Genomic DNA, 14627 nt, shown 5'->3' with positions numbered 1-14627 from the left:
AAAAAAAAGTTTACATCTAGGGAAGCTTTCCTTATTCCAATTTTTTTTTTTTTTTTTTTTTTTGAAAGAATAGAAAGTTAAGGGCATGTGTAAAGAGAAGATATGTAATTATTTATTTCAAAATAAAGAAAGAAAAAAAAAAATCTATTTCCTGATATGATTGACATTCCAACGGTCCAACGCCTCCTTATCTTTGTGAATCCCATTAATCTTTGAGTGCTATGTCACAAAACTAGTGGAAAGCAACGTGCTAAACACACAATTTTGCCAAAACTAGTGGAAAGCAAAGTGCCATTTACCATTTCTCTGTACTAATAGGGACCAAAATTTACTCCAAACTGTTTTTTTACGTGCTTTTTAAATAACATTTAATAAAAAAGTATAGATTGGTTAAATATTTTTTTCGGTCTACATGTAAATTATTGAACATTATGGGTCTACATCTCAATTATTGAGTAGTGTTGACCAATACTTTATACCGATCAGAACGAAGTTTTAATTTCACCATTTGTTGTTATTATTAATGGTGGTAGTTTAGTGGTCCAATTTTTTTTCAAAGGGTTGAGCATATACTAGGGCTCAATTGGTTTTGAATGACGGCTTGTAATTCCTAGTTTCCTAATGTCTAGGTTTTTCCTTAGTTTCTAGCAGACAAGTACTACTAATTTAAAGATAAAGTTGTCACATGCACAAAGATTATATTTGTGAGGAGCCAACATGAAAACAGACTATGGATTTTTTTTTTTAAAAAAAAAATTATCTTCCCTGCTAATGGAGAGGGTACAAAAAGCTGCGGAGGGCCCCTCTCTCCCCTACTGACCATTAGTCTTTTGGGGGTATGCCAAAAAAAACAAGTGGAAAGCAAAGTGTTGAACATAAATCTCGTTAAATCTCTTCGCTTTTCTTGATTGGAAAAGTTCGATACCTCTCATGGTTGCAACTGTGGGTGTACAGGTGGTGTCATAATTCAGTATAATTTTGCCACGTCTCTAGCATTTGTTGGTTTTTTTTTTTTTTGGTTCGAAGCTTGCTTCTGCTTTTTTAGTATCTTTTTCATGAAGGGGATAGAAGTGAAAGGAAGGTTGATGCCTTTCCTTGTCATCAAATAGATCGAAGAAGACAAATGAACTTTGTATTGTATTTTTTTTTTTTCCTGAGCAGAATACAAATTAACTTTCTCTTAACCATTCCCGTCTGGATGATGACTAGCTAGCTAGTTTCCTTGGGTTTCGGTAGGGGCCTTTTTTTTTAAAAAAAAAAAAAAAAATTTTAAATTTCCTTTTGTTTTGGTTCGAAGCTTGCTTGCTTCTTTTTTCTTTAGTATCTTTTTCATGCAGGGGATAGAACTTAGAAGTGAAAGGAAGGTTGATGCCTTTCCTTGTCATCAAATAGAAGAAGACAAATGAACTTTGTATTGTTTTTTCCTGAGCAGAATACACATCAACTTTCTCTTAACCATTCCTGTCTGGATGATGGCCAGCTAGTTTCCTTGGGTGTTCGGTGGGGGATTTTTTTTTTTTTTCCTTTTCCTTTTAAGATGAAAAATACGATTACGCGTAAAAGTGACGAGAGAAATTACATTTTTATCACACAATGTTAACACGATAGTCCTAACATACTCTTGTTAAAAATAACTCAAGAGTTAATTGAGACTAGCTAGCACATTAATATTATAATCGGAAGATAATTATATAATAAAAAAAGTGGTATAAAACATTATTCGTAATGCTATAAACATTTTTATCCCACCATCCTAAAACGCTAAGAGGCTGCTCCAACCAACCTTAATCAATCATTGCTAAAAAATAAAATAAATAAATAAAAATCCTAGAGTTTGTTGTGTTATTGCCATATAAGCAGTGCTTATTCTTTAACGTGTCAGTAAGTAAAAACCATCATTGGATAATATAGAGTCTTTTATTTGTTATTCCATCCCATGATAATTTCTTTTACGTAACACTCCTCTGTGTGATAAAAATTGTGGTCTAGTTAGTATTAGGTGGTTGGTGAGTTTTGAGTCCTAGCTTTCTAGAATGCCTTGAGAGTCAAACATGGTAGGAGCTAAAATTCTCGTTACCATAAACTCGTTGATGTCAAACAAGAAAACAATTCCACGGCATAATTATAACCCCCTCAGAACCTCCATTTTCCATCAGACGAAGAGACAATATAATCTTCTCAGCTCTCACTAGAAGCGTCCACGTACAGACAATCAAATCCAAGCTTTGACTACGAAAAAGGAGACATAGTAGTTAGAAGTTGTTTGCTAATTCGATAGAAAATTCGACGCTTACTTTGAGTAAAAAAAAAAAGGACTCTTGTGCTTTATAAGTAGCTAGTGAGATACCTTTTTGGTAATTGAGTAATTGTTATACGATTCTCATGCAATTTTGTTGATATAATAATAAAAATTAGCTCTTAATTCATTACTTATAATTTTATTTTATTTTTAAAATAATTAAGTATTGATATTCACTGCTATATTATCTCATTTGTATGATAATTGTATGATAATATATTAAATAACATTCTGTATAGCTTGTTGGTTGAAAATGGAATTCTTTTTGGGCCTCCAGTCGAAATTCATCCGGCCCAAAAAGGTTTTTAAGGGTCGGCCTAGTCCTGAGGTTTTTATCATATGATTAGCCCAAGTTAGGTGTGAAGCAGACCCAATGGATTCTTGGGTCGATGAAAACAGATTAGGCCTTATCCTTTGGGAACAAATTTATCCCCACACGAATGCTCTAATATTACGAGTGACATTTCCATTTCTGGAAAGAAAATATGGGGATTTGAACTTAATGACTTTCGTTTTATGAAGCGTAATTCTCAGTCAATTGAGCTGCTCCTTGAGAACAATAATGACTTTAATATTATAATAAACACGTAATCTTTATAACTCAGAACTTTTATTTTCATATCATTTTAATTACAACTTATTTTAAAAATTTAAGCATACAACTTTTTACATTCATTTAGTTCATGGCACATTAATGATGTGAAAGTGCGTGTAATAAAATATTTGTGAAGTATAGCATTACACATCAATCAATCATTTAAGGGGAAATGAATGATATTTCTGAAAATATTTTCTTCATAAGTATAACACCATTGTTGCCAAAAAGTAGATGCTGTATGCCCCTTATTTTTTAAAACTCCAGAATTTCGAATCAAGGGACAGAAATCAATTCAAAATTGCCTTAATTAAAATAAAAATGACCCAATCAATTATTCAGAATGGACTGCCTATATATATATTTTAAATCAATTTATCTTATCCAAAATCATTCTCTTGTTCTATGTTTAGTACACAAAATAGAACCTAAAATGAAATAGTCAGCTTATTTTTGCATGACATCTATTCAAGGAACACAATTCCTTGAAATTCTCGAGAGAAGAGGGGTTCTAGGGCCCGAGGTGCCTTGGGCAGGTGAGCCCTACACCCTAGATTGTCGAGACCTATCAAGCACCCTGAATCTCACACTCTCCTCTCTCATTCCATGCTCAAATTCGCTAGAAGCACGCAAAGAATTCTAAGGAATAGGGATCCCTATTCAAGAGTGGGTAAATTTTACATTGTTGTCAACCTCTTACAACCCTCATTTTTTCAGGCTTGAGACCAACTGTATGCAAAATAGAACACAAAGCACCAACACATGAGTAAAGGAATATAAATATGCAACAAAAATTATATATATCCATACGATATTCCACTTTAGAGAAGGTTGTTAAGTTAGACCAAGAGAGGAAGAATTGCTGACCAATAAAGTATTTTCACCGAATGCACAAAGAAATAAAGTCCCCAAAACAATCAAGGCAAACCTGTAATTCAATTTCCCAAATTTCAATCAAGCTTCAAGGTTAAAAAAAGGACAAACTTAGGAGATTGAAAGTGTGTGCAATATAAATGCTAAAACCAACTCTTTAGCACTAAAACCACTCTCAGCTTTCTTTACAGCCGTCGTATCATGAAGTAACCCTCCAAAAGGAGGAGAAATTAAAAAGAAAAGATGGTCTAGAGGGGACTCTTGGAATGCTATCCAGGCTCTACTTGTCGAACTCCCATATGATGCCTCCATCCTCTACAATAAAAGAACAATGATATGTTGCCATAAGATCTATCTCAAAGCACAAATGTAGAATGAGGTAATGATACAATTTCCAACAATGAAAAAAATACAGGCTGATTAGCACAACAGATAATTAAATCTGAGAAATATTTCCAGAATTTCCCACGTTAAACTGAAATTTTTGTTTGAGAAAAGAAAATGTAACAGTTTTCAAACATAAAAGGATGTAGCTTCCGTGATTCTATGAATAAAGCTATTTTCCAAATTGTACAATGCCTGTCAATTTAGTATCCTGCATAACGAATATAGCAGATGATATCATCATTCTTATAGTAGGAATATGTTTCTATTTGTTACATTTCAGAAGAAGACTAATTCTAAGCAATACAATGCGAAGATTAGCATCACCTGTAATCTTTTCTTTTTATGAGCTACCAAGTGCAGGGTGCAGCAATACCCTCTTACTAGTTCTCAACAGATTGGTGTCTAATGCTAGAAATGCAAAGAATAATTTGTCTTGACCAGAAAGTGAATCTCCAACCACTACTTAGAAGACAAGATGGGTTCAATCCTACATTAAAAGGAAGGACTTAAGAATCATAAGTCAGGGGCATACCTTTAACTTTCTTGTTTATCCAGATCTCCAACAGCATACCAGCACCAACTCCACCCGCAATACATGCTCCATAGAAGGCAATGGCAGATGGTAGGGACCTCCGAGGAAGGAAATAGCATTCTGGAATCTGTCTAATCTTTTTTGGCAGACGCTTCTTTATAACTGGTTTGGCACCAGGATCCTTCTGCAAGTCATTACCAACGGCTTTCCAGTCAACCCCTTTGAACGGGTCTTTTGCCTCTTCGGTTCCCATGGTATCCCGTAGTTTGCCTTTCAAGTCTGAAAAATCAAACCATAGAATCGTATGTGAAGTCCAGAAAGCTGAGGTGGGATAGAAACACAGCATAAAAAGAACCAGAGATTATGACAGTGACAAAAGAAACTCAAAGTTACACTCACACACAAATGGGCAGGTGCTGGCAGCATAAGTAGCCAATATCAGCAACTTTATAAGTCAACATCTGTAATAGCTGAAGGATTTCTTTTCGGATAATTGTTAGAATATTAATTAAAGGGTTAAATTGTTTAAGTACTGATTGTCATCTCGATTCTGCTTTCTACATTTTGTTGATTGGTAAAAGATATAACCAAATTTGCAACAATTGTGCTGTAATTTATATATGATAGCCAATGCATTTAGTGTGATATATTTTGGGAGGTTATGAAAAGACGAGATTCTTGAGTTTAAATCATCTTTAGATTTCTCATTTGAAGAGAAAAACAAACCACACATTTGTTTCCATGAAATCTGTTCAACCTTACTATCACTAAGTTTGTTAGAACCACTGGTTAGCAGCTTAAAAATTTTCTGATTCTCGATGTTTTATCAGAAGTTTGTAAAGATTGTGGTACCATTTTAATGCTTTGATAAATTCTGAATGAATACTTTTGGAGTCTGTCAAAGTAAAATTCTCACATTATTTAATGTTTCCTTTTGGTGTCTTGGGGCCATTAGCCTACAATCATGTTATGGCCAAACATGATTGCACAAATACCTGAGGGCACAGGTTGCCTTCTACGTTGTAGTGGCAGTATATATATACTGACACACTCACTCACTTTGTAGCTTGCTAAATAACTTGAGTTAATTAAGATTGTTTTTGGGTTCCCATATGGAACTTGAATCTTGAGTTAATTAAGATTCCTAAATCCTAATAATATAAACAAACTCGAAAATAAATCCAAAATCAAAGAATCAAAATCTAAACACTCAATTAGTTCAAAAAATGAAAATAAAAGAAAATGAAGTAACTCGAAAAATCTATACCTGAAAAGACGGGAGACGAGAGAGAGATACGACGGCTTGCCGCTTGCAACGAGAAAGCGAGGGAGACGACGGTGAAGTTTAGCCACCGGACACGACAGGAGACGCGAGAGACACACAACAGCTTGCCGCTTGCAACGAGAGCGCGAGAGAGAGGCAGCCGGAGAGAGACGGCCGCGCGGCGTGAGAGAGAGGCAGGAGGCAGGGCTGCAGGCGTGAGGAGTTTGGGATTACGGTTCAAATGTTATATTGAAGCTTAAAATGACGCCGTTTTGAGTTTCAATTAAATTTTTGGGTTAAATACTAAATACCCCCCATGGGGTTTGGTAACTTTATTTTTACCTCCTGGGGTTTCATTTTTATCACAGGACCCCCTGGGTTTTGATAAAAGACCAAGTTAGTCCATCCGTTAGTTGACCGTTAGTTGACCATTAGGATTGACACGTGGACCAATCAGATGTTGACACATGGCACCTATTTAATTTTTTTAATTAAAAAAAAAAGTTTTTAAAAAAAAAGAAAAGAAAAGAAAAGAAAAACAATTGGGGGTGGCCGAGCCACCCCCTGGTGCCAAGGGGGTGGCTTGACCACCCCCATCCGGCCAGATGGGGGTGGCCAGGCCACCCCCATGGCCGCCACCCCCAAATGGCCAAGGGGGTGGCTTGACCACCCCCAATGTTTTCTGTTTCTTTTTTTTTTTTTTTTTTTTTAAATACTTTTTTTAAAAAAAATTTAAAAAAAATTAATATATGTGCCACGTGTCGATGTCTGATTGGTCCATGTGTCAGTCCTAACGGTCAACTAACGAATGGACTAATTTGGTCACTTATCAAAACCACAGGGACCTCCTGTGATAAAAATGAAACCCCAGGAAAGAAAAAATAAAGTTGGAAAACCCTAGAGGGGTTTAGAGTATTTAACCCTAAATTTTTTAAACAAAATGTCAAAACAACTCCGTTTTACTATGCAGGAATGGTTTAGATCGGATTCGGTTAACAAAAAAAAAAATTTATACCAATTAACCAAAACAAACTGACGTCGGTATAAAAAATTCATATTGATTTTCGAATCACAAAAGTCGACTGACGATTAACTTCAATTTGATCGTCATTGGTAGGAAATTAGTAATCGGTAAAAAGATAATTTGACCACCCCTATATTTGGTTTTGTAGGATAATCAATTTCAGCCATGAGGAGGAATGCTACATTGCCCATCTCTCCACCATCTCTTCACTTTACCATTTTGATTTAAACAAAAAAAAAAAAAAAAAAATTAAAAGAGAGTAGAGGTGGTGAAAAGATGGTTTGTAGAATGAAAAAAAGAATAACCCCTAGCGTATGAGCTGGAAGAGACTTTTTGAAGCAATTTCTTCACATCGCCCACGTCAGATAATTAATAAAGTTATCATAGAAAACATATATTTTAAAAACGAATATGTGCATCAAAAATCATCTTAATATTGTACGCCTCTACTGTTAATTAAATTAATGGGCTAGGGCTAGCAGTGGCTCTAGTAAAGGAAACTGGATCTCTTCATGTCATTTTAAACTGGAGAATATTTAATTAATAGTTAGGATATCTTTAAAGAGATCCTAAAGCTATATATAAGATATATTTCCTATATATATATATATAAAATCATAAAAAATTAAGAGGTGACCGGATCACCCTAGTTGGGGCTAGGGGTGGTGGCTTCGGCCACCCCAAACCGTTGGTCTTGGGGGTGGTTCGGCCACCCCCAAGGGCTAGATCTAAAAATAAAAAAAAAATAAAAATTGTTTGGCACTTAGGGGTGGTCTGAACACCCCAAGGGCCAAACAATTTTTTTTTTTTTTTTTTTTAGATCTGGCCCTTGGGGGTAGCCGGCCATTGAGGTGGCTTGCTAAAATGGAGTGGTCCGACCACCCCCTATGATCAAGATAGGGTGGCCAATCACCCTTATTTTTTTATTATTTTATTTTTTATTTTTTTTTGTAGTAAGACGTGTCTTATTAGTGGCTCTAAAATTTTTAAGAAAAAATCTCAATCATAAACTGAATATTTTCCAATCCATAATGAATTGGAAAAGATCCTATTCCCCAACAAGGAGTTCAAAATTGTTTGACAAAACTTTTCTTCTATTTGTTATTGTTCATGCATTATTTTTTTTAAAAAAATTAATATTAAAATATTCTCTCTTTTTTTAACTTTTTATATTACATCATATACATTTTATTACTATTTAAATAAAAAAATAACTACAAAACAAAACCTTTTCATTTTTTCATATTTTTCACTTTTTTATCTTTACTTTTTTTCTTCATATCAATTTATATCAACTTCGGTATTTAGGGAAAAGGTTTTAACAAACAAACCCTTTATTCTTCTCTCTTTTTTGATAAATAAAAAACCACCAACCCTTTATTCTAAAAGAATTTTTTACCTGAATTGAGAAATGTTACACCTACACTTCTAAGACTACAACCAACAATGAAAAAAAAAAAAAAGGCTTCCCAAAATACATAAATTTTAGGTGTTTCTTCAAGAGTTTTGATTCCACTACCAATTAAAATTGCCTTATTTTTTTCAAACTAAACGAGCCTTAAACCGTCTAAGCTACACATTTAAGGCTCTAATGGCTTAATTGAGCTCAAGCTTGAGATAATCGGTCTAAGATTTTTTTGTAAAAGTTGAGCTCGAATCGAGTCGAGCCACTCAAGTAATCGACTCGGCTCAAATTTACCCTTCTATCGATCCCAAGCCAAGTTTGAGCATGAGTTTTCCAGCTTGGCTCATTTATATTCCCTCTCAAACAAGCCAATCCAGGATAGCTAATATTCGGATCAGCTCGGCTCATTTACGGCCCTAATCTTATGAATCATTTCTTTTGCCGAAGAAATAGGGATGATGAGCCAGAAGGTCACAAAAATGAGAGAGAGAGAGAAACAAAGACAGAGACAGAGATGTGGAATAAAGCAAATACACATTCTCTAGTAGTATCATAACATACTGGTGAGATACTCATTCAATGCCACTCTATTCCTCCTAATGTGGTAGAGCCCACCCCTTCCCACACTTCATTAACACCTACTTCTTCATTGTCAACACCTTCCATGTCGCAGTCCCACCAGCCACAACCATTTGCATCTGCTAGCAGAAAATATTAGCAATATCTTATAAACGATTAAGGAGAAGACAATTAAAGAATTTTACAAGAAAAAGAAAAAGCTTCATATGATCTCATGAATGCAAAGCTCTACTTTTTTTTTTCCCAACTCAAACAGAAATTTATTTAACAAAAGATTTGAAAAAGAAACATGTAGCATACTAACAGTGATTGTAAAGAGGTCTCCTCTTCTTCTTGCTAATAAATCTCTCTTCCCTTCCTTTTGGCTTTGGTTTTGGATCACCTCCAAGAACTAACAAATGTTTTCGAGCAGTTTGTTTCTCATCCTCACCTACTAATTCACATGAAAAGGAAAGTCATGCTCAGAAACCACAAACAACAAATGAGAAAGATGAAAGTGGGAAAAATGAAGGCTATTTACAGCCTAATTTTAATTGAACACCTACCATGATCCTACAATTTCACATGAACATTTGTAGAAAAAATAGGACACATGCTGCCTTCATCTCATTAATTTTTTTAAATATTTTCCCCATCTAACACATGATTCTTTAAACTATAATTCATCTTAATTGGCTAATGCATTCCGTTGCAGGCAAATACACTAGCAATCTGTGAAACAATAATCAATTCCTTCTGATTCCCTCATACATTTTGTAGGCAAAAACCCAGCTCAACTTAGTAGTTTCCTAGCTTAAGAATCAAAACTGGTTTCAGGTCTGGTAATGTCCAGATTCTATGGGCAAACTGCAACAACACACCAGATACCGATAGATGCAGGGGTCCTAAACACTAGTCCACTACTACTGGAAAAGGAATTCCAAACTTATATTTTAATTTTGGGAAAAATATAAAAAAGCCTCCCAAACTACCAGCCGTTTGCGATTTAGCCCCCTGATGTTCCAAAAGTCATAAAGTAGCCCTCCAAACTACCAAAATGTTGCATTTTGGCCACTCCGTTAGTCAAAACCGTTAGTCTGGACGAGAACCTCGAAACGACGCCGTTTTATTAGGGTTAAGTTACGAAATCACCCTTATGGGATATATATATATTTTTTTTAAAGCTGGAGCAAAACGGCGCCGTTTTGCTTAGGTTAATAGGTAACATTTTCGGTTTAGGAAAAAATATAGTTCTCCTCATTCTCCTTCACGCTCACGCAGGTCCCCTCTCACCCGTTCCCCTGGTTCACCCAGCCCCCCGCCCGATTGTCGGCTTCCCCGTTCACGCAGCCCCCCTCGCACTCTGCGCCCCCCGATCGTAGCCATCCCCCAGGTTTGTGGAGAATGGGTTTGGTTTGTTTGTAGAAGATTTTTCTGGAGAATGGGTTTGGTTGTTGTGGGGGCTGCGTGACCGGGGGATGGCTACGATCGGGCGGCACAGCGTGTGAGGGGGGCTGCGTGACCGGGGGATGGCTACGATCGGGCGGCGCACCGTGCGGGGGGGCTGCGTGAACGGGGAAGCCGACAATCGGGCGGGAGGCTGGGTGAACCAGGGGAACGGGTGAGAGGGGACCTGCGTGAGCGTGAAGGAGAAGGAGGAGAACTATATTTTTCCCTAAACCGAAAATGTTACCTATTAACCTAAGCAAAACGGTGCCGTTTTGCTTAGGGTTCCCTAACCATAAGCAAAACGGCGCCGTTTTGCTCCAGCTTTAAAAAATATATATATATATATCCCATAAGGGCGATTTCGTAACTTAACCCTAATAAAACGGCGTCGTTTCGAGGTTCCCGTCCAAACTAACGGTTTTGACTAACGGAGTGGCCAAAATGCAACATTTTGGTAGTTTTGGGGGCTACTTTATGACTTTTGGAACATCAGGGGGCTAAATCGCAAACGGCTGGTAGTTTGGGGGGCTTTTTTATATTTTTCCCTTTAATTTTTCTGCCGACCAAAAGGGAACCACCATCTTTTCATGAGGGTACATATTGTTAGAATATTAATTTAAAATGAATAAGTCCACCATTTCCTATCAATTTTTTAAACTCTTTTTTTATTTAACAAAAGGTAATTTAAAATAATATAAGATAATGGACCTAAGTTTGAACTTAACTCCACAATTTACCTCTCATTTCAGTTAAATATTCTATGCGAAGGGCTTTACTTATTGAGGGAAAGTATTAATATTATTTTAAATAATTAAGTCCACCATTTTTTATTAATTTAAACTTTTGAAACAAGTAGTGATTTAATATCTACACACTAATATTCGCAAGGACCGTTCATCTCATGAGTTTGGACTCAAACTTGAGAGCTCACAGATCCCAAGGCACTTGTCTCAACATTCCAACCAACTTTTGTGCAATTTGATCTCGACTAGGTTGCACAAGAATCTTCCTATAACCTATTAAAGCAACAAAGTGAGGGGCCAAATAAAGACATTTTCTTAAGCCTTGGTTGCTGGTAGATACCTGAGCTACCTAAGCATGAAAAATATATGCAAGGGTTTAAACTTTAGAAAAGAATCAGTTATTTGGGAACTCTTCCCAGCACTGATATGCTTCCATGAACTTGTGTAGTAATAGTTGATAATTTGACTGTGAATGCCATCCTACAGAAAGTCAAAGCAGCTAAAATCTTACAAAACCTCAGTAAGCAGATACAGGGTTTGTGGCCCCAGCACCTGCAAATTTTCCATATCATTTGAGCTTTGCATTAAAAGACACGGGACGATCGGTGTGGACTTGTTCAGAAACTGTAGAAGAAGGAAAATTTGCCACATAGACAAGTCACCTATGCCAATCTTATCCTGGGATTTGGATCAAAAGTAATCTGACATCAAAATTTGCACTAAATCCAGATAGATTTTTACTGTTTTCATCATATACATTGCTCATTTTGCTACAACTCAACTTTTGTAGCCGATGGTTGTTAATGTTAATTCTATCAATATCTAAAGCAGAACAAAATGAACTACTAAACTCTGCTTCAAATTGGACCATACACGACGAAACCAATGCTCCATTTTCTAGCAGAAAAAATGTGCTAAAAAGTAAAAAGTATACCATTTGGGTTTTTCAGATTTCAGTACCCAAAAACAACACTCTCCAGTTGCCTCAGTATATAACAACCATTCGACTTATTTGATGTGAGTTGTTCTTTTCTTTTTGTAAATTTTGGATGGCTTTAGAGGGCTATGTTCACCACTGGAAAGTATTTGTAGAAGTTTGATAAAATGAAATATATGAAAGAACAGCTTTAACAAAGAGAGAAAGTTATACAATAATTTTGGAGTGGTTCGGCCTTAGAAACCCATGTCCACAACTGGGAAGTACCCAATGGGATCGTAGGTTTGTGTTACATGCATTATTTATAACGAAAATGTAGTAGGTAAGGCAGACTAGACCAGGTAATCCTAAATATTCTGACACTTTTTTCTTTAAACTTTTTTTTCACCAATAGGAACCATAACCAAATAAAGCATAATATACAGTTGCTAGTTTTCTATTTGTATCCTTTAGTTTTATTGGAAACCAACTAAAGACTTAAATCACGAACATAGAGAAATATTCATAGCATATTGATCCTGAATCGTATGAACAAATTGCTTTAAGTAATTAAGATAAGATGACAAACCTTGAAATGGGTTCCTCCTTTTTCTTGATTCTTGTACATCATCTATTTTATAACTCTCCACTTCACCACCAACACTACAAGAACCTTCACAGTCTCCTTTCTCTTCACCAGTATGCTTGAACCGTTCAAAAAACACTTTACCAATGACAAAGTTCGGCTTTGCTTCCCCAACTTTCTTTCCCTCACTAAACCCATCAATGGTGCTACTTGCTTCTATTGGACCCAGGGGAGATGAAAAGGGCCTTGATTTGCCCTGGCACAAATTAGAACCTTTTTCCTCTTATAACCCTAGATTTTAAATTCCAAAATGGAAAAAATAAAATAAATAATTAAAAAAAATTGCACAATTTGAAAATAAAAATAAAGATAATAATGCTCCGTTCAATTTCTCAGAAAAAAATTTATTATTCAAAAGAAGCTTAAAGCGTCAAATTTCATAAGATTTTGGAACCTAGTTAAATTCAACATATTCAATACCCTATTACTCATATAACACACACATTGCAGGAAAAAAAAAAAAAAACAAAGAACAAAAAAACAAAGAAAAATAGCATGACTCCGTTTGGTATCTGAGAGACTAAAAGAAAATAAAAGGGAAAAAAAAACTTAATGAATCTAAGTTTTTGAATTACTATTTATGAATCACGAATTTACTACTATAGATATCTAAATCCTTGATTAAACACCGCCTTAATACAACTATGCTATTCGTTTACTTGGCTTATCGGAAGCTCGTCAGAGCTCCTCACATTTAATTTAAAGAAGAAAAAAAAAACAAAAACAAAAACAAAAAAGAAAGCAGCCAGAATCTCATTTTCGTTTCTTTTCCCCTCCATTTTCTCAGAGCAACCAAACAGGCCAAAATACCTCAACTGTTCTGGGTAGCACAGAAGTAGTGTGCAGCTTCCGGTCGAGGAAGTCAGCGAGCGACGCGCCTGAGCCCTTCTTCGAAGCTTCGCTCTGAATATCTTCTTTAGAATCACTCGAACTAATCCATTAAACAAAAGTGGAAACCCCCACATTAAATTAGCAGCAATCAATTAACCGATAAAAAACTGATTTAAAAAAGAAAAAAATAAATTAGGGTTTTGTTTTGGTACGATTTAGAAGAGCAATAAAGGAATGACGAAGCGATAGAGCGCTGCCCCAAAGCCCTAATTGAAGTGTTTCCGGAATTCATTTCTCTGTAACTTTGAAAGTTCAAAAAACAATTTCTTCGCTTTTTTGTTTGTGAAGCTCGGAAGGAGTGTTTACTTGGTGCCATTTCTCTTATTTAATATTTACTTGGGAGTTTTGGGCGCCACGAGTTTGAATTTTTTGTGAAAAAATTCCCGCGGTAACACTTTAGAGTTTCCATTATGGGTTGAATTTTTATTTTCTATTAGAACATTCTCAACCGAGGAATCAAATTTTTATGCAAAACCCGAAAATAACCATCCAAAAAGCATAAATGCATGCATGGCTATTGGGGGAAAGAATCAGCGACGCGGACAGGTGAATACTGCAGTGGGCCGAGTTTTTGGGCAAGACCACATGGGCCGGGGGGGGCAGAAAGTTGATGTGGGCCCAACTCGGAAAGCATGTGGCGGAATCAAAGCAGGTGCTGGGGGGAGTGAAGGTCTGACGCTTCAGCAGGAGGAGCATGCCATCACTCAGCTAACAGCAATGGTTGATTCTCCAGGGGGAACCAGTGTTCGTATTTGGAAGAGGAAAGCCCGTGACAGCCCAGGAGTAGAAGTAAGATCAGGAGGGGCTAAGTCTGCTCGATTGGAGATCACAAGTGAGGCAGAAAATGATGGGGTACATGTCCCACAAGTCATGGAATTGGTGGAGGCTGTAGAGCAGCCCCGCCAAACGTCATGATTCTCATAAGTTGGAACTGTCGGGGGCTTGGGAACCCCTGGACAGTGAGAGACCTTTGCCAATTAGCAAAGGAAAAGAAGCCCAACTTTTTGTTTCTCATTGAAACAAAAAGAACAGCGAAGGAAATGGA

General features: G+C 36.3%; 2 protein-coding genes across 3 annotated transcripts; both read right to left on the bottom strand.

The window, feature by feature from the left end:
- Positions 1-3794: 3794 nt before the first annotated feature.
- LOC148586572 (uncharacterized) lies at positions 3795-6154 on the bottom strand. Its single transcript, XM_088515985.1, has 3 exons — positions 5954-6154; positions 4687-4965; positions 3795-4082 (listed from the first exon to the last, which is right to left on the bottom strand). Exons 2-3 carry the CDS (start codon positions 4937-4939, stop codon positions 4048-4050), a joined length of 288 nt encoding a protein of 95 aa, XP_088372111.1. The 5' UTR covers positions 4940-4965; positions 5954-6154; the 3' UTR covers positions 3795-4047.
- A 2754-nt stretch (positions 6155-8908) lies between these two features.
- LOC132179938 (RNA-binding protein) lies at positions 8909-13865 on the bottom strand. 2 transcript variants are annotated; one of them, XM_059592757.2, is made up of 5 exons: positions 13735-13865; positions 13502-13622; positions 12635-12887; positions 9263-9391; positions 8909-9077 (listed from the first exon to the last, which is right to left on the bottom strand). In XM_059592757.2, exons 1-5 carry the CDS (start codon positions 13812-13814, stop codon positions 8956-8958), a joined length of 705 nt encoding a protein of 234 aa, XP_059448740.2. In that variant the 5' UTR covers positions 13815-13865; the 3' UTR covers positions 8909-8955. The 2 variants fall into 2 exon arrangements, with proteins under 2 accessions (XP_059448740.2, XP_059448741.2); XM_059592758.2 differs by having other exon boundaries at positions 9263-9388.
- Positions 13866-14627: the final 762 nt, after the last annotated feature.

This window comes from Corylus avellana, chromosome 4 (genome assembly GCF_965113065.1).
Source record: "Corylus avellana chromosome 4, dhCorAvel1.hap1.2, whole genome shotgun sequence".
NCBI lineage: Eukaryota > Viridiplantae > Streptophyta > Magnoliopsida > Fagales > Betulaceae > Corylus > Corylus avellana.
Note: the sequence above shows the minus strand (reverse complement) of the source record. Positions and strands in the feature narration are given on the sequence as shown.

Excerpts from the sequence above, each read along its gene's own strand:
- LOC148586572 (XM_088515985.1), bottom strand. The coding sequence starts at position 4,939 with ATGGGAACCGAAGAGGCAAAAGACCCGTTCAAAGGGGTTGACTGGAAA. Across the intron at positions 4,083-4,686 it reads GATAAACAAGAAAGTTAAAG|AGGATGGAGGCATCATATGG; the intron begins GTATGCCCCTGA and ends CTTTTATTGTAG.
- LOC132179938 (XM_059592757.2), bottom strand. The coding sequence starts at position 13,814 with ATGAATTCCGGAAACACTTCAATTAGGGCTTTGGGGCAGCGCTCTATC. Across the intron at positions 13,623-13,734 it reads CTTTATTGCTCTTCTAAATC|TTCGAGTGATTCTAAAGAAG; the intron begins GTACCAAAACAA and ends TTAATGGATTAG. Across the intron at positions 9,392-12,634 it reads AAGGAGGAACCCATTTCAAG|TAGGTGAGGATGAGAAACAA; the intron begins GTTTGTCATCTT and ends CATGTGAATTAG.